At 35.2% G+C, this 19,661-nt stretch overlaps 1 protein-coding gene across 3 annotated transcripts in view; it reads right to left on the bottom strand.

Annotated features, from left to right (window-relative positions):
• Window positions 1–434: 434 nt before the first annotated feature.
• The window catches only part of LOC114532801 (phospholipase D1-like), a 41,311-nt gene continuing 22,084 nt past the window's right edge, over window positions 435–19,661 (bottom strand). For all 3 annotated transcript variants that reach the window (XM_028554391.1, XM_028554393.1, XM_028554394.1), the window contains 7 exons: window positions 5,928–5,997; window positions 5,745–5,818; window positions 5,306–5,379; window positions 4,787–4,868; window positions 4,632–4,679; window positions 4,098–4,157; window positions 435–1,124 (listed from right to left, as the gene is read on the bottom strand). In XM_028554391.1, the coding sequence (XP_028410192.1) occupies window positions 960–1,124; window positions 4,098–4,157; window positions 4,632–4,679; window positions 4,787–4,868; window positions 5,306–5,379; window positions 5,745–5,818; window positions 5,928–5,997 (573 nt within the window). In that variant the 3' untranslated portion in view covers window positions 435–959. The remainder of the gene's footprint in view (window positions 1,125–4,097; window positions 4,158–4,631; window positions 4,680–4,786; window positions 4,869–5,305; window positions 5,380–5,744; window positions 5,819–5,927; window positions 5,998–19,661) is intronic.

Raw genomic sequence — 19,661 nt, 5'->3', positions numbered from 1 at the left:
TCTTTTACACTATTTGGGCTCACATTAACGTTGTCGTCCTTCTCATTGAATCAACTGGGTTTTGCTGATCATTACTATATTAAATTAAACTAAATTGCTATTCATTTTCCTTTCTTACAAAATTATTGTGCTGTCATGTGTATTAGTTGTATTTAACACCATACCCGCTTAGATTAGACCGAAGGTGTCCTTTTCCTACGTATACCCACTTGAACCAATTTTTTTTGTGGAGCATAAATATACTTTACAGCCCAAATCTTTAGGCTGGTGCCCTTCCCCCCCTCCATCATCTCTGGATGCTTCCTACGCCCCCTGCATGGATATAAGTATACTATCTGAAATATAAATATACGAATATATATATATATATATATATAAAAATATAGATATATATACAAACAAAATACGATAACGCACGATATAAAAAATACACACGAAATATCATTCACATAAAATGGAATGCATACACCCAAAACAGATGTAGCCGCATAGTAAGAATCTCCTGTATGAACAATTATCTACGGTGAAGCTGAACCATGCATCAATTGTGACGTGGATAAACAAGGTATATAAAATATAGTTAGAAGAAGGACTGTCGGACATGCATGACATTTACTATAGTTGAAATTCGTGCGTGATAGAAATATGAAGCATACACGCTGAGGACAGTTATTGACGACTTATGCTATATATAGTGTGACGAATATAGCTACTTCGCAATTTAAAAAACAATTCACTATTCCCATGTATGCAATGATGTGATTTGTACGATATGTTTCGCTGAAATTCTCATCAATATCATAGTATGTGTGTTTATTTTTTCAGGAGCACCCCCCATTACCTGGAACACTCTCGGGAACACTAACGGTTTAGCGATCTAGGCTTCGTATTTTTTTACCATGAAACATAGCTGAATTGACTTTGCTGCAAGTTTGTATGTTGTGAGAATATTTCAATTACTACGTAAAAATTTTGACTGGAACTAAAGCTTCTTTTGACCCACTTGGTGGCCTCAAATCAGAGTTTTGTAAGAATTTTAGCGGCATATTGACAAGATGCCCTTGGATTTTCTCCAGTTCCTTTCGCGCTTGTTGAGGATCCTTGACTGCGAGGCCTTGTAGATTCTTGAGAAAAAAGCAGTAAAAAAGTAATGATTATCAACCCTATACTGTATGCATGTACGCAGCATCTTGAAACTTGCAGGTAAAAACCCATCTATACAGGGTGTATCAAAAAAAAGGAGACCTTTAGAAATCAAGCTATTGTTAAAATTTGAATGCCTTTTCAATTGTATTTGCACATATGCTGAACCGTAGTGCGTGAAATATTCATGGCATGCATGCATACATTAGAAAATGAATTGACGTTTGTACACAAGATTGTCTGCTCCTGGGAATTTGAAAATAACTTTAATAGCATAAGGAAAAATAACGACCCAAAAATATTCAAATGACTAAGCACACTACCAGAACAAAAATAGTTCAACTGACTTCGGAGCAAAGAGTTTTTGTAGTCTTAACTTAACTTAACTTAACCCAGCCTGCCGTCATCAGAAAAGCAGTTCGCGATATGCACAAGCGTACGGTAGTTTGTGTTGAGAGAAATGGAGGCCACGTTGGAGGTCATGGTCCATGACATTCAGTTCTTTTGATGTTCAATTTATCAGTAATTTTCAATCCGAATCGAAATGTCAAGTGAATGTAAACATTTTAATAGGCAGAGTTTGTAAAATGGGATGCTGAGCCATTCCGGATTCAAAGTCAATTCTAACTCATGTGAACAGCCCTAATGCTCGCACGCAGTGTTAAAAATTAATGAACAAATGATTTGTTCATGTTTTGAAGGAACAGCTAAAGCAATTTACCACGCATACTGTTATCGCTTTTGTGCTTAGTCGTTTGTGCTTAGTCATTTGAATATTTTTGGGTCGCTACTTTTCCTTATGCTATTAAAGTTATTTTCAAATTCCCAGGAGCAGACAATCTTGTGTACAAACGTCAATTCATTTTCTAAAGGTCTCCTTTTTCTAATGTATGCATGCATGCCATCAATATTTCACGCACTACGGTTTAGCATATGTGCAAATGCAATTGAAAAAGCATTCAAATTGTAACAATAGCTTGATTTCTAAAGGTCTCCTTTTTTTTGATACACCCTGTACAGGGTGTATCAAAAAAAAGGAGACCTTTAGAAATCAAGCTATTGTTAAAATTTGAATGCCTTTTCAACTGCATTTGCACATATTTATGCTGAACCGTAGTGCATTAAATATTGATGGCATTCATGCATACATTAGAAAATGAATTGACGTTTGTACACAAGATTGTCTGCTCCTGGTAATTTGAAAATAACTTTAATGGCATAAGGAAAAATAACGACCCAAAAATATTCAAATGGCTAAGCACACTACCAGAACAAAAATGGTTCAACTGACTTCGGAGCAAAGAGTTTTTGTAGTCTTAACTTATACCCAGCCTGCCGTCATCAGAAAAGCAGTTAGCGATAAGCACAAGCGTACGGTAGTTTGTGTTGAGAGAAATGGAGGCCACGTTGGAGGTCATGGTCCATGACATTCAGTTTTTGATGTTCAATTTATCAGTAATTTTCAATCCGGATCGAAATGTCAAGTGAATCTGTGTCAGATCAAGTTGTAATTCATTCCTGACTCATTTAAACATTTTAATAGGCAGAGTTTGTAAAATGGGATGCTGAGCCATTCCGGATTCAAAGTTAATTCTAACTCATGTGAACAGCCCTAATGCTCGCACGCAGTGTTAAAAATTAATGAACAAATGATTTGTTTATGTTTTGAAGGAACAGCTAAAGCAATTTACCACGCATACTGAGTTATCGCTTTTGTGCTTAGTCTTTGTGCTTAGTCATTTGAATATTTTTGGGTCGTTATTTTCCCTTATGCCATTAAAGTTATTTTCAAATTCCTAGGAGCAGACAATCTTGTGTACAAACGTCAATTCATTTTCTAAAGGTCTCCTTTTTCTAATGTATGCATGCATGCCATCAATATTTCACGCACTACGGTTTAGCATATGTGCAAATGCAATTGAAAAAGCATTCAAATTTTAACAATAGCTTGATTTCTAAAGGTCTCCTTTTTTTTGATACACCCTGTATAACCAGACGCCTGATCTTGCGTTAACTCCGGCGTGCCACGCACGTGAACATAAACAATACAGTTCATACTCATTTAATTTTAATGCCTTGCGAATCTAAATGTTGTTCGATCGCGACATTCGGAAGCACATCGTACTTTAAAAAGTATAGATGTTCATTTGTTTAAAAATGTAAATAAACCGCATGATACATTCGCTTTGTCTTACACTTTGGAATTCGCGCTTATATTAAATATTCAATCCTGTGCAAACTAAGACGTGTCAACGCGCCCATACACGACCACATCTTGTTAAGGCGATTCTCCATTACCGTCCGCTTTACCCGCGCGGGCGAAGCGTCTTTTGAAAATCAGCACATGGAACCATGACGGGTCTGAAAAACAAAGCGCGCTTTGCCCGCGCGGGCGGAGCGGACGTAATAGAGAATCGCCTTTAAACGGCGAAACAGACGCGATATTAGTAAAATAGGGCCAGAATCTACATGTATTAAAAATATTCTTACGCCAATTAAATCTAAACTTAATCGAACAGCATGAAAAGAACGGTTTATTTGTTCCTCTTGGAGGAAATGCCGTACCGTAAATTAATCAGAGATTTCGAGCTGTGCACCACAACTCTGGGAGACAAAACTGTGACGTAGATAAATACGGTCACATACACTTTTCAAATACTAGTACATTTCGCGCCAAAACACACTTGCGACGGCGAAAAATAAACCCCCAAAAAACCCAGAACCTAGGTGAATTTTCAACTCCGTCGCTCACGCCGGAGTAATTATGATAAATTTTCATGGTATCAGAAAGTAGGAATGAATTCGAATGAATTTCCCTCGTAACTTCGTAATTAAGCCAGGTCATACTTTGCATGGGGAAACTCTGCATGTTAGAATTCGTCTGCATCTGTGGCCAGCAACATTAGTAGAGTAATATACATATACATAATAATATACATTATTGTGAAATTCACCTTGTATTGAGGTAACTCGCTAAAATGTTCAACAGCGTCAGATGGGAGAGCGTGAAACACCTTCAATTGAAACACATGCATTATATAACTATGAAATTCACGAAACACAAAAATGCACCTTGTTACAACGAACATCCCCCATGCAAGTCCATTATTTTGAGGTTTTTCAATGAAAAGTGCATAAAAAAGGAAAGAATACGACCAAAAGGATAATTACTGGGAAGTATAAAATGCAGTACATGACGCATATAGTATACGTCTATTGTATAGTGTGATCTAGTAAATAGTAACCATTATGACGTAATCTGATGTATATAAACTAAGTGGATTGATATTAAAAGGGATTATTGTTCGAGACATAATTGCACATCTATAGACAAACTATCTTGAGTTGCGCGATGCTTTAGAGGAATAATCGAGTAATAAATGCTTGCCATATAATAATCTTTCCAACTTCGTTGTTAGTATTGTGTCTCAAGTATAAAGACGGGTAATACAGGATTGGTTAAACATGAAATAACTTTGGATACTCGCCTGTTCATATATTCTGGTATTAGCATCAGCAATAGCAGACCAAACGTCCTTGATTGAGAAAATGAAAACAAATCTTAGCCCCACTTTAGTTTTGGCCTTTCATAGCAGAAGCTGTCTTAAGAGAGACAACATCCTTCTGACATTACTCCACGTACCTTAAAAAATGATTCTGAAATTGGATCTTTTACCACAGAATCGTCTTTCTCATCAACTGACTCCAACAAGCCAAGATGTTCGCTAAAGTGAGCCAATAAATAAGGCCAAAATGAATGAGGACAAAAAAACCCAAACATAGCCAAGAAAAGTTGAATAATATTTTTTCCTGACAACGTAACAATCAAGTGATCTAAACAGCCTATAACCTTTTTTTTCAATAACTACCAAATTTATATCAGGAGGGAGAAGCCTAACTTGATTTAGGCAGCTTGGTTAGTAAAATTGCATATATGGTGAAACTGGGCAGTAACGTAGCCAGCCTGACAATTGTCCCACTATGCTAATATTTGGTGTTCAACAACATTCAAATAATAATTTTCTAAATAAATGAATAATTATAATAACCTAAAATTTGCATAGCTGGATTAAATGTCAGGCTGGCTATTCCACCTTATGAAAAACCAAGATGGGGACAAACAAATGATAAATATGGCGTGTTGTATACAGTTTATTCATACTTCATTAATCGATGCCGAAGGCTGGATGAAAAAACACCAGATTGATACTTTTTTCCATTCATCTTTGATTCGATCTATCGAAAATATGAAAACATTTATTTAGAGATTTTACGGTTGATGGAAAATCAAGAAGGATTTTATATTACTTGTAGAACCTAACGAGGAGCAACAGTCAATTAAGAGGGAACATGAGTTTCTTGCATAATAATTATTATATGGCGATGTAATGCCGGTCTATTTGGCATTACTGACATCACCATTTATGGAAACCTGCCTTAAACGACCCCGCTCGATAAGGGTGAATAAGTAAAGCCAATGGAATGGGGTAGTGTAAAATGTTTGAAACATCGGTCCTCAAAAAAAGACGAATACTTTTTTGGCAACACACTTTATTAGCAAACCACGGATTCCAATATCAAAAGTACATGCTAGTACTTACAAACTCGCAGTCTTCAGCTAATATTGCAATTTCAGAATCTCTTTTTCCTAGTAAGCTTCGGTCGTTTATATTTGCTGGAATGAGACAGGAGAAGATTTTAAAAAAATGTATGAAATATGATATGAAACTTCATGACAAAATGCCGAAGTTCTCGTTATTTATACCAGCGTACACTTCACTTACCTGATCCTATTATAGTGTAACGATCATCCACAATCATGACTTTCGAGTGCACATAGATCAGTTCCGTAATCTAAAAATTAAAGAAATGTTTAATATGTTGCTAACACTGATTTAGGCATGCGATCAAAGTCGGTTGGGAAGGGTTAAAATTTCCCTGTCGTATTTTTTGCACGTCCCATGCAGAGTCAACTGATGCATGGAAATCACACCCGGGCAAGGGCTGTTTTCTACTGTCGCGTTTTTTGCATATGTATATACCTATAAATGTATACGCACGTAGAAGTTTAAAATAAAATTAATTGACACTTATGGAATCAGCAATTGAACAGGTGCATAGGGTTGGTGTTGATGATTTGGTGTGTGTTCTTCTGGCATAAAATTAATTATACAACAACTTAGAAGGTTTTAAGCTTTTATATACGTGCATGTACGTACGTGCAAAAAACGTTACAGTGGAAAGCAGCCCTAATGTCACTGAACGTGCAGTCGACCCTGGATAGCTGGGAAAAAATTAAGAAGGTGCATGTATTTCTAATCAATAAAAACGTACGCCGCATGCAAAGTTAACAATGCAATGTTCTACTATCTGATCACTCAAGATGGGATGTTAAGATCAACAAGATCAACATTTAACTAACAAGCCTCATTGTGTTGGACTATCAAGTCACCAATATAAAGTACTCATGCCAGGAAAATGACTCCAACGCATTCAGACATTTTTTAGCGTTTAGCCGAAGCATTATCTCACGCGGGAAACCCCCACGCTGTTGTCATATACGTGCTGCGCATGAGTGTGGCGGAAGGAGGAAGTATTTCTGCACACGTAGATCCGGATCCGTTACGTGTGTTTCCTAAGGGCTGCTTTCCATTTATGCGTTTTTTAGGCATTACACCCACGGAAAATTCTAAATGATGTTATATCTATATTGTTTAACATTTAGGTGAACAAATGCATACTAAAATATACGGAAAACTAAGTTCTTTCGATTTATTGACTTAGTTTTTAAGTTAAAGACAACATACTATATAGCTGCTTTCCACAGTGGAAATCAGCCCTAAGGGTGGTCCACGTGGGGAAAGCGAACGTATACGCCCAGCGCACCCGACGCGATTCGAACAAAGCGTACGTGTTTGTTCGATAAAATTCATTTGCGTTTGCATGGCCAAAATGGAAACACTTTAATTATTAAGCAAGCAGCAGGAAGATTTAAGACGCATGCTCATTTCAATCGCGCGGCAAACGACAGAAATATACATACAGTTATTTAAAAGCAAACGAGATGAATGCAGTTAAGATGAAACCGCGCGTCTTGCTAAGTTTAACAGGGTAGCAAAAAGTCCAAAACAAATATTTTCGTGGACAGGATAGTGCAATAGAACTTTTGGAATCGGTAACCTTTGCAAGCGTTTGATGACCATTTATATTTTTCCTTCAAAACATATTATATACCGGATTAGAGGAATTATACAGAAATATCCGGATCACTTTTCATATCATCTCCAGAGGGATTTAATTTCTTGGAACTTACCGGATTGCTACATCCTAGCTCGTAATGCAACGCCTATCTGATATGGAAAGTAATCCGGTACGCTACTAATCCGGTATCGTGTAACTGGTGCCTATGTCTATTATTACTGCAATTATGTAACTTCCAGAACACTCAATATTTAGTTTCAGAACCTATACGCAGGGCATGTCGCACCCTTCCTTTCAGGACACTTTAGGCAGGAGTTAGCAATTATACTACAAGCAAGTCTTTAAGGAAAAACGCTGAGATGTAAGACAATTCTTTTGCCAAAAAAATGGACGGATATTATTTACTTCAGACGAACTTGGTACACTTTGCCAAATATGTGCAGGTCATTGAAGTTTGAGACACTTTAAACGAGAGCTACAACTCAGTTTAGCGGGGGTGGCACACAGCACACAAATGTCGCCCAAAATGGCCAAATGTATTCCTGATGATGGCACCTACAGATCAAATGACTCAAAAAGTCGCCTAACACTAAGTAGTGCTATTTTTTATGAAAATCTACAGATATCGTTCATCATCTCATGTCACATAATATCCGAAACTGTTAAACTTTTAACTAGATGCTTTAGATTCAGAATAACTTTAGATGCAGAATAATTTTCCTGCGAGACCATTTCATAGATGATAATGTCATTGAATTGCATGAGCTTCAACCGTACCAGGAAATGATATCTTTTATAACAAATATACCAAGTACAGTCTGTAAAACTTATTCATTGTACATTATAAGTATTAAATAGTTACATAAACTATTTTGAAATGCATGATTACTAAAAAATTATACACCTGCTATCATTTACCTTTTCAACGAATTATGCAAGAATTTATGTGACAAAATCTCGGTTACATTCAATTTTAGTACTTTTATAAGGATACGACTGTATCAGATGATATCAATTTTATCACAATATCAATTAAGCATGACGTGTGATACTTGCTGACGCCAGACAAGATATCATTTTTAGTATGCCGACTAAGGGTATCATATTCATGCGGGGATTAACATCGGGAAGTTGAAGTAATTCTTAGAAGAAATTCTTTTTCGATTACAACACTTTTTAAACAAAATCAACAGCTTTTAAATAAAATTATTTCAATATTGTGTAATGCAATGTAATACCGCAATAATTAAAAAATATTAAAATACCACAAAGAAAAATATTGGGCTGATGGCGCAAATCTTAGATGCCACCCATATTATACTTACGTATCATTATCGGGTTGACATTGAGGACATCAAATGAAAAATCAACTCGTCTTTTAAAAATTTTCCCTCAGTGTTTTTTTTAGACTTTGCTAAACAAGATTGATAGGATTGGATTTATAATTATTATGTGTCATCAGCAATATAATCCGAGGTGAGCGGTTCCAAACAGTTCTAAATATTCACATCATTAATTGCATGGATGCAACCAGGAAACAAAAATCAAAATGCTCTATATATATTTAGTGAAATCGGACAAACTAAATAACTATGGGTTTATGTAAAACCAAGAATGTAAAGAAATATCTTGATTTTCCAGACCCATGCAAACATCCGGTATGATCTCTTAAATACAAAGACTTAGTTTAAGAGATCAAGTGTGTTGCATACACAAAGGATCCTTTGTCAAAAGAGAAACAACGCACTTGATTAATATTGGCAACCATATTCAAACTGCATGGCAGGGAACAGATGACAGGGAACGCATAGCACAAACATGAGGTTACTATATTCAGTAAAGAAAGCCTAGCTGCATGTAAACCTGTAGCAACTATTTCCTGCCCTACATCTACTTGCGCTAATTTATTCTGACCGAAATTGATTGATCCGAATTTTTTCATGCCATAATTATGCACGATGGTAATTGTCTACAATTACACCATACGACATAATATCATGCAATCGCGGGGTTGAGCACGTCTCGAGTGTGTCGTGGCTGACGTCAAACATCCTGAGTCTAAATTTGCTGAATAATATCTGGTACGTACTTTAAACTTGAAATTATTCTGTGTCGCAATGTAAAACTTGGTAAAAACGCATTTAAATTATATTAGATAACTGACGGTGTGAAAGTGATAACACCGTGATATTTTTTATGCATAAATCGTCATATTAATTTTTGTTTACAACTTTTGTACAATTTGACCTGGTATAATTTTGGGCAATTGAGGCTATAGCTACATGGATAAAAAGTATGCTATAAAAGACCGTGGTTTTTAATATTTAACACGCGAAAAACCTATGCCTGAACAATGGCTTCTAACTTTTCTGCTCAAAATGATACAAAAGCTGAATATAACTTTATATATTTTATATCCCTGATTAAAAAACGTCCCTGAAACTGAGTATTTGAATCCAGGGCAGCTGAAATTCTAAAAGGCCATTCGAGAACATTTTTTTTCATTCTGACAAAACTTGAGTGAGGTTTTCGCTGTTTTGTTTGTAGCCGTTGCGCTAGAAAAAACGCTGTTTAAGAAGTCAGTTAAATTTTTACCCAAGGGAAAATACTTCTACCTAAATATACTTGAAGGAAGTATACTTAAAAGTGTCCAAGCATTTGACATTGTTCCATACATTTATTTATTTATTTCACTTCACAAAAATGGTTAATGAAACCACCGCATAACATTTTTGCGACTTTTTCAAACTAACCAAATTGTTTTAATCCTTCGGTACACGTGATAGCATACGATAAAATTTAACATATAATTATATGCATCTGTGACATTTTTGGCAATTAGTCGCCGCAAGAGATATCGCTTAAACAGTCCAATATACTTTGAAATGGATTGTATAAGCACACCCTCGTAAGCACGTTTGAAATGGCTTTCACAATCAAATTGTGGGAAACTACTCAGTTATTGTAATATTGTCATTTCAGTCTTAGTTCAGGTTGCATCACACAAAAGAAACAAGAAACTTTCCAAACTCTGTTAAAAATTAGGTTAAAATAACCGTAAATCGCGATGTAATTAGCATTTTGCGGGGGATTGTGGTGAAATCCGTGTGATAATAACAAAATAGGGGTCTAAACAATTGCATGCATATAATTTTTCGGCAAACGAACATTGTTTTTTAGTTCACGTGCATGGCATACGTATTATACCGATTCATTAAATTTTAACAACTTTAATCTTATACATCATAATATCATTATATTTCCTCACAGAACATTATAGACGTCACAAACGAAAAACATCATCTTGCAAACTTAAGATTTTATATATTCCAATAAAACACAGTGACGCACTATTATAGTATAGAGACACGAAAGTCTGGTGACATTTCGACTTTATTCCAAATTAAGGCAAAGTCAAAGTCATTGCATGTCAAACCAAATTATTTATATCTATATGATAAATACTTTGGGATAAAGTCAAAATCTCACCAGAATTTTCGGTCTTGACTTGAGTTTGTAAGATTATGTTATCCGGAGTTTGTTGGCTTCTATATAACACTCTTTCTTCTGCATGGCTCATATAATTCATATGCTATATATTGTTTATGAGAGTTAATTAAATGGGAAAAATAGCCATACTAGTCTGGCCAGCTCACAATGCAGTGCATGGTTTAGTCAGACCTATCTTACATAAAGCGAACCCTCGTAAAATATGGAATCGATCTGAGATCGATCTCACTTAGCGAGTCCGCTTCGAAAGGTGGTCTGATATCAATCTGAGCTAGGTTGGTCTGTTCACTTTCGAACGCGAATTAATGAATATCAATCAACCAAGGCTTCACTCTCTCTTGTTCTTCCTGTCAATTAAATGGATACAATAGGGTTCACCAGATGACTAGAATTTACTAGGATTTTCTAGGCTAGTAACAGGGAACCTAGCGCGCTCGTGAACGCGATTATCTCGGATCGATCTTGCAAAATGTGTTACGAGATGTCCTACCGTATCTTTAGCCAACTGAAATTGCCATGTATTACCGCGATTGTTCATTGGCTCAGTCTCTGCCTCTGGTGATATTTTTTGAAATAGTTTAATTACTTCATATACTGTTTCTTTTGGAATATATTTTTGTGAGAAGAATAAAAATATTATAACTTCATCACATAAAAGTATTCAAGAATCTAACCAACAAATCAAATTTCCGATTTGTCGCATCCTCAACCTAATTTCCTGATTTCGCACGATAACATCCTATTAATTGTTGCGAAATATATGTTTGCAGAAAGAAGACTAATAGTGAATTCGTTGTTTCGTGGGGAAAGACCACCACCAACCTCCATATTACACCCGATATAATTCATAGCCATAGGCATAGCAATTTCCTTCATTTGAAAATCCCAGGAAGGATTTTACTCAAACCGAAGTATATCGCCTTTTCACGATCTCACATGCCTTATGAATACTGGCCTGTCTATACCAATCAGAATCTTAAACCGCGAACGTAAAGAATATTGAACACCAAGAATATTGAAATTAGTTATCGCTGCAAATAAATAAACATTATTGTCCATTAATTATATTCGCATTACCACCTTCAAATATCTTCTCATGTCTGAAGTAGGTTCATCGAATGCTTATACGAGAAAGAAAACGTCTTGACCTTCGACCTCAGAACCTTCGTCGATCAGGAGAATTTACCGTTACGTGCATGTACCACACACAACAGAATATGGATTTTCACTTGCAGAGAAAGAGCTCGCTAGCGAGATTGAATTTTAACAAAATAAATAAAGCTTGACTGTTCTCTGGTCTGATCTATGATTCGAAACCAAAGTTCGAGTTATCCGGGCACATTTGACCAAGGGAAAACAAAATTTGTTCGAATTAGCGAGGAGTTCGAGTTAAGCGGAGTAAATTACTTTAAAAAACATTGTAAAATTCGAGGGGAATTAGATTTAGTTCGAGTTAGCGACGAGTTTGAGACTGAGTTAAGCGAGTTCGAGTTTGCGGTGGACTACTGTATAATCAAATTTGCCTGTCTGTAAAAACGTAAACACAGCTAAACAAAACGATATTTGCGTGTTATAATGTTATTTAGGATTGTTTCCCCTTTATATTTAATTGTGAAGTATGAATTTGATCATTCTATGTTAAAATTGTTAATGCAAATCCGCTAATTTAATTAGTCTTCCGTTCTGCATGAAGGAACTTGATTTGCAATAAATAATAGAATAATATCAATCATCGTTTGCGGTAATATCTCTTTCCAATTAAATTAGGTTTCATGAAACTTAATTGTTAGCACAAACTGTTAGCAGAATTGTATAACAAGCGATTACTGTAATACATTAATCACATCTCACAATTTCAGACTGACCAATAGAAAAGCTCTAAAAATAGACATTATGAAAGTAGAACACCAAATATGAATATTTTATGCGCTATAAGCTGGAAATGATATTTTGCCTTCCAAACGAAATCATAGATAGGCACAACTTGCTGTTTGCGGAAATGTATAGTACAAAGAATTCTAGGCGCGGGGGAAATTTGTAATGCATTCAAAAATAACATCAGTGACAGTGGCAGTGCAGGCGTATATAAGCAGGGGCCAGGGCGATCCTTCGTTGAGTTATTTAAGTCACTGAAAGTGAGACAATATATAACATTGTAGAAGAAAGTTAGGATATATACAAAGTGAGATAATATATAACATTGTAGAAGAAAGTTAGGATATATACAAACATCAAGAGAAAAGAAAACATGGAACTCTCGAAATATATATTTAACGAGGGTAAATGGATAATCATTAATGTAAGTGTTACTATATTATTGTGAATTGTTTTCACCCATATGGCTATATCTTTACCATTGGCTCTGATATTCGAAGTACACATGCTTGCTAATTACATATGTATATCAGAGAGTTTGAAAATGGTTGTAGATCACTAAAACACCTTTCTACAGATGATCACTTTTTGTGCATGGCATTTAATATCGAATAATTCTCAGGAAAATTACACCATAGAAATGGAAACTTATGAAATATTTTGAACGCTTAAGGCTAAGCACCGGAGGATACTCAAGGCTAAGCACGAGGAACTAGTTAATTATAATTTAATTGCCTATAAATTTTATTGCTGATTTCCCGCAGAAAATAAGCCAATTACATTTAAATATGATTGCACACAAAGTATGGCATCAGATTGAAATATAAATGTCTTCAATGTAAGTCGTTAAATATTGTGGCTCAAAATTTAGCTTGACCACGGTGGTAGTCCAAGTAGTTCAAGTCCTTTCTATACGCGTGTGTCTTAAACTTATCTGACCGCACCTGAGTCATATGCGGTTGACGTCGTGCTATTTATTTTCAAATGAATAGTTTATCTAGATGGCAAGTTAAAGTAATAAATGATAGCATTTTAAATGACTCCTAACGTTTCGGATAATCCAGCTGTAATGACTTATATTTATATGAAAGAATGCACATTGTTTATAATTTTTTTTCTGTTCTCACGCAGTTGTTAGTACTACTTACCCTAACGTCGGCGCAGCCTGGACTGAATGCTAGGGGCAATACTGGATGTGTTAATTCGTCTACTCTTCATGCTAATTCTGACCCACAGACGTTTGAACTCGAATGTAAAAAAGGTTGCCACAACGTAACGCGCAAGGTCACATTCGCAATTACAAAGGAGATTGTCGTGGCTTGCACGGAGACATCACTTAAGGACACCAGTAAATACACAGTGGGTTTATTTAGTGGCAAAGTGAACCAAGTCTGTAAAAAAGGTCTCAAAGCATTCAAGCACAATGTCACAGTCTTGGAGAAGGTTGGAGATTATTACAAACCAGTAAAAAGAGAGATTCTAATTGAATGCAAAAAAGACTAACTGAGACATCGGAACCGCCATGACGTTAATGAAGATAATTATTTATATATGTAGTGAAAATGACTGTATATAGCTAAGACCTATTTAAATATTCTTATTTAAGATAATGTAAAATAATTTATTTGTTTTTTTGAGTCAGTAAGAAAGGTACATACGCAACGCATCAAAACCGCTGATCTCACAATCAGTTATACATGCACAAACTCAAAGAATACAGCACATGCCATCTTCGACGATATGAAATATCTAATTTAATTAAATCACCATGCAATGTTAAATTTTACATAATAATTTACAGAAATACAATAATAATTTATTTTTCTTGTAAAATATGGCTCAGTCTATATGGTAAAAAATATGTATTGTTTTATTAATCGATCGCAGGGAATGTTTTTATAATATTTTTACAAATGTGGTATAACAACTTCGGCAATGAAGTATAGTGAATGCTGGGTACAAGAACATAAGAAAGGTTGCATGGTAACCAAGTTCATAATATCACAATCATTGTACTGCAAAACTAAATTGATCTCAACTACCCATAAAAAATTATGCATAACAATGCATAACAGCAAAGATTTGCAGAATTAAAAAGCATTTAGAAGTGCGGCCGGGTAATAAACCAAAATTCTTTCGACCATTACTGCATAATATGCTTTTGGCATTTCTATATTGAGATGCTAAAATCAAGGTAGACAACAACCTAGCCCCAGCTAGGTAAGGAAATTTCAAACGCTTGGCGTATAAATACCATTAAATTGCATGTCTGTATGTGTATTTATTTTGGCTATATTTTGAAAGTAATAGTGAGTAGTTTTTCGCTCTCATTATCTTTCCTTAAAAATACTCAACATATTTTGAATAGTCTGACACGCATGCATGAAGATGCAAACAACGATATATATCAGGTGTGGGCGTTTTTAGCTTGCGTGACTTTTCGCTTTTCATTGTGTTTGTGTTCTCAAAGCACTTCCCTAAACATATAAAAATAGTGTTTTTCGGGGCCAAACCTTACAACTAGTGTGGTCGGCAGGATGCGGGAGAGATAAAGAGGATATGCTCATCGCATGGAACGACAAAAACTTGCCGAACGAAATTGACGACACGATGATTGAGGAAGCGGAATTAAGTAGCTGAAATAAATAAAACAATATTTTCGGTTTATTCAAAAGGCAAAATGATATATAATAAAACAGAACTTTATGAACGATTTAAGAGTGGCAACAGGCACAGCATATTCAATAATCTAGCTAACGCAATTAATTAGCCACTTCATATCCTTGAACCGCGGTCGGATACGAATGGAAAACTCAAAATACATTCTAAAGCCATGGAATTCATGATCCAGAAGTAGACACAGGAAGGGCAACCACGCCTTAGAAGATTGCACCAATTTAATAGCAGCGTCACTCGAAGAATTCAAAAAAGAAATAAGAAAGAATTTGAACGGGAAATAACAAAGTCAAAGATGGATGAAAAAGATCCCCAATCACGACTCGAGGCTCATTAATATCTCAAACTCCAGTTTTCCCGAAAACACGTGTTGAAATGAAAAGACCTTTAGACCTACCAAGTATATTTGTTGAGGACACCATGCAGGGCTGGTGTCAACCTAAACGCCATGCATGCCCCAAAATGCTTATAAATAAACAGCATGCATGCAGCAATGTCGTACAAAATGTTGAATTCGCCCAAAGACGATTAGCTCGACGATGCAAGATAACTAAAAGATGAACAGTTTCTTACAAGGCATTTTATTTGTCAGTAAACATTCGACAATGCACGACCATCGCCTATAGTTGCGATATATAAGAACTTGGCTCAAGCACTAGTAATCCGCAGCCGTATTGCCGTACAGCCGTATATGCATATACAGTATATATCCATGGTTGCAAACAAGACGGGCACAATCTGTCTTATTGGCTGCAACACGGATTCTATAAGACCAAATAACGGATGAGCTAGCTGACAAATAAGGAAGACAATACCCAACAAGAAATTCTATACGCATACTGCACAAGGAGAACTACGCGCATAGAATTGTCATGAGTATGGCAAACTGAGAAAACAACTCTTCGACATGTGAACAAGAAAGACAGGATTGTTGATATGGCTCAAATGCAGTTAAATTAAATACAGTGAATCATTCACCAATAACGCTTGACCCACTCTTAATTCCCCCTTACTTGATCGCGAAATTATTGATAATTTAGGCAAATTGAACTCAAGAATCAGCCAGTCTCGCTGAAGCATATAACCATATGAGGCTTTTTAAAAAACTTCAGCTTTTAGCCAAAAATTTCCCCGACACGGCGCACACCCATAGTCTATATACTTATTTTTTTGGACAAGTTTGAAAGTTAGTAGTGATCAATGGTTAACTTGATTTGAAAAAAAACCCAGTTAATACTACTTTCATAAATCAATGATTGTGCATGCTTGTAAATTAAGTGTTAGGCATGGAGTGGTAAACAGGACGGTTAATTTCAAACTGAATTGAAATCACTCCGCCGAAAAATAACGGGATCCACTCACGGGAGTGTTTTAATAAAATATAAAACAATAGAAATTATAATAACAAGGCGCACAGAGTGGTCGTATTGTCTTGTATGATTTTCGCTTTTTGTTGCTGCTATTGTCTACATAAGAAAGGACTTTCCTATGTGATTTTAAATATAAAACCGATTGACGTCAGAAATATGTTGATACTTGACATCAATTTAGACACTTGATTTCCTGTCTATAAAATCTCATAAAGTATAATAATATAAGGTAATCTTGAAGGTATGCCAGCAATGTATGATTTATGTAAAGGGGATAGGAGGCGGGTTTTATGACATTTCTCGACCCATTTAGAAGAAAACGGCGTATACTAGTCAATTATAGATTATCATTCAATCGAATTAGTGTGACTTACCCATTGCGACCGACGTCTAATACTTAATTGTGAGCTTGCCAGCGCGCGCATGCAATAAATATATGTTACCTTCTGTTCCACGTGTCCCTAGGGAAGCATGCATGTATGCATATATGCGTTCGAACAAAAATTTAGATTTAGGCCGAAAACGGAATTGAAATGGATATATTTAAAACAGTATATTAAGAAATTAGAGAAATTTTCTATATAATAATATTTAAATCTTTCAGATATTCACCGCTAGCAATGCAGTAATATCGAAATACATTACCTTTGCGAACTTTACATAAATTATTGCTTACATGTTCCAATATACGTAACGAACCAAAACAAGACTTGGATATTAACTAACGCTTAATTACATAAATATGAATAAAATATACAACAAAATAATTGTGGGGATATGGAACAATAAATTAGTGTTATTTTCAGGGTATTAATTGCATGGGTTTATTCGAGACTGATGTTGAAACTAATTAAAACTAAAGTTAATTCAGTCTAAAATTGCACAGCCGCATGGGGTTAAATAAATTTCTAAATCAACAGTGAAAGAGTAGATATTCCAATGGTAAAAAGATATTTTAGTCATAGAGTAATATAGTTACAAACAGACAATCTCTGTTACAAATAAACATGAACTTCTCAGGAATTTCTCCAATATAATTAACAAACACTTTTTTAATGATATCAATAATTTACACTCAACATAACAGCCAATATACTATTATAATGATATAAACTGGAAGATGCTATTTTTGGTGTACAGGAAGGTGGGTTACAGTAAGCACGTTACATTGTGTCTACATCCAATTAAATCAATATTATAATTTGCTAAAAGCAATATTTCTACTTCCTACACATTGCATGAGTCTGATGTTAAAGATGTAATAAGGAATGATGAATGTTAAAAAATGGGGTAATGATGTTAAAAATAGTTTGATGGCAACGGTATATATAAACGATTATCTTCCCGACAGTAACACAGTACATCAAATTTGGGGTAAAATCAAAATCAATCTAATTAAATCAATTCATCCAAACCGTTGAAATTACAATCAAGATGTGGATTATTTCAAGAGCATTTTCATGGCGTCATATTATTAAGATCAATGTAAGTACACTTAATTCGACTAACGAAAGTTATAAAACTTTGTAAGTTCTCTCGCAATTTATTTTCAGAATTCCGTGCAGTGTTTATATAATTTCCTGATGGTTATTAAAAAAAGTATAAATTTACAATGACGTACACCATCACATTAAATATTTTAAATACAATACTTATTAGTATATCGGTGTGATTTGAATGGTTGAAGATCACTAAAATAATTTTTTATACATGAACATTTTTTGTGCATAGCATTTAATAATATGCTTCTCAGTGAGATATTGTAGTCGCGAAAGGATAATTGGTTTATCCAAATTTGTAAAATATTTTGAGATACTGCATGTTCGCCTATGCCATGTTCAATGACAGTGTTGAACGCTTAAGGCTAAGCACGAAGTTACTTAGCTATAGTTGATTAATTTTGTTGCTTATACGCGAAATTTAAGAAACCATGCACTCTCTCGACTGTAATCTTTCATTTGCCGCAAAAAATAAGCCAATTATATACATAGCTACATTTGAATATATTCTTAAAATTAAAGAAAAATCAACATTTTTCTTGCAACTTGCAATGCAATTATACTTTTAAGGGATGTAAATTTGGAAACTACGAAACGTTTATGTCTATTTCTCTCTATTTACGTTTCTTGCTTACACTTACATTTTGAATACTCTGTACTAATTTACGTCTCTTACCGTGTAACATCACTAACATGGCTTAAGTAACGCCGCGTGGAATAGCTGGTGTCAGATTAAAATATATTTGTAAACAAAGTCGTTAAATATTGTGTTGGTGCTACTCTGAGTTACGACCTAGCATGCTCAAAAATTAGCTTGACCACGGTGGAAATAGAACCGCCGCGACCTTTGATTTGCTAGTCCAATGCTCTTTCGGAACTGAGATACTTCAGGAACTCAATCACGTCTCCTCTACATGTGTGTGTTTTAAACTTATCTGATACCTGAGTCATATATAATGCTGTTGTTGTTGTGGTATTTGTTCGTTGTTCGTCTCATAACATAATATGCAGGGTATCTGGATTATATATTATAGCATTCTGAACGGCTCTTAATGCATTTGATAATCCCGTGCTGTAACGACATTGAAAGAATTAATCCACATTATTCATTCATATTTTCTTTTCTCGCGCAGTTGTTGGTACTAATTGCCCTGACGTCAGCGCATCCTGGATTCAATGCCAGAGGCAATACTGGATGTGTTAAATCGTCTACTTATCGTAAAGATGTTTTCCCAAGGACGGCCGAGCTCGAATGTGAGAAGAAAGATTGTCATAAAGTAATGCACGAGCTCACATTCGCAATCATAGTGAAAAAGAAGATTGTCGTGGCTTGCACGAAAACACAACTTGAGCAAACCAGTAAACTTGCAGGAATTCTTCCTAGTGG

This window comes from Dendronephthya gigantea, unplaced genomic scaffold, assembly GCF_004324835.1.
Source record: "Dendronephthya gigantea isolate DGI-Jeju-01 unplaced genomic scaffold, DenGig_1.0 000081F, whole genome shotgun sequence".
In the NCBI taxonomy this organism is placed as follows: Eukaryota; Metazoa; Cnidaria; class Anthozoa; order Malacalcyonacea; family Nephtheidae; genus Dendronephthya; species Dendronephthya gigantea.
Note: the sequence above shows the minus strand (reverse complement) of the source record. Positions and strands in the feature narration are given on the sequence as shown.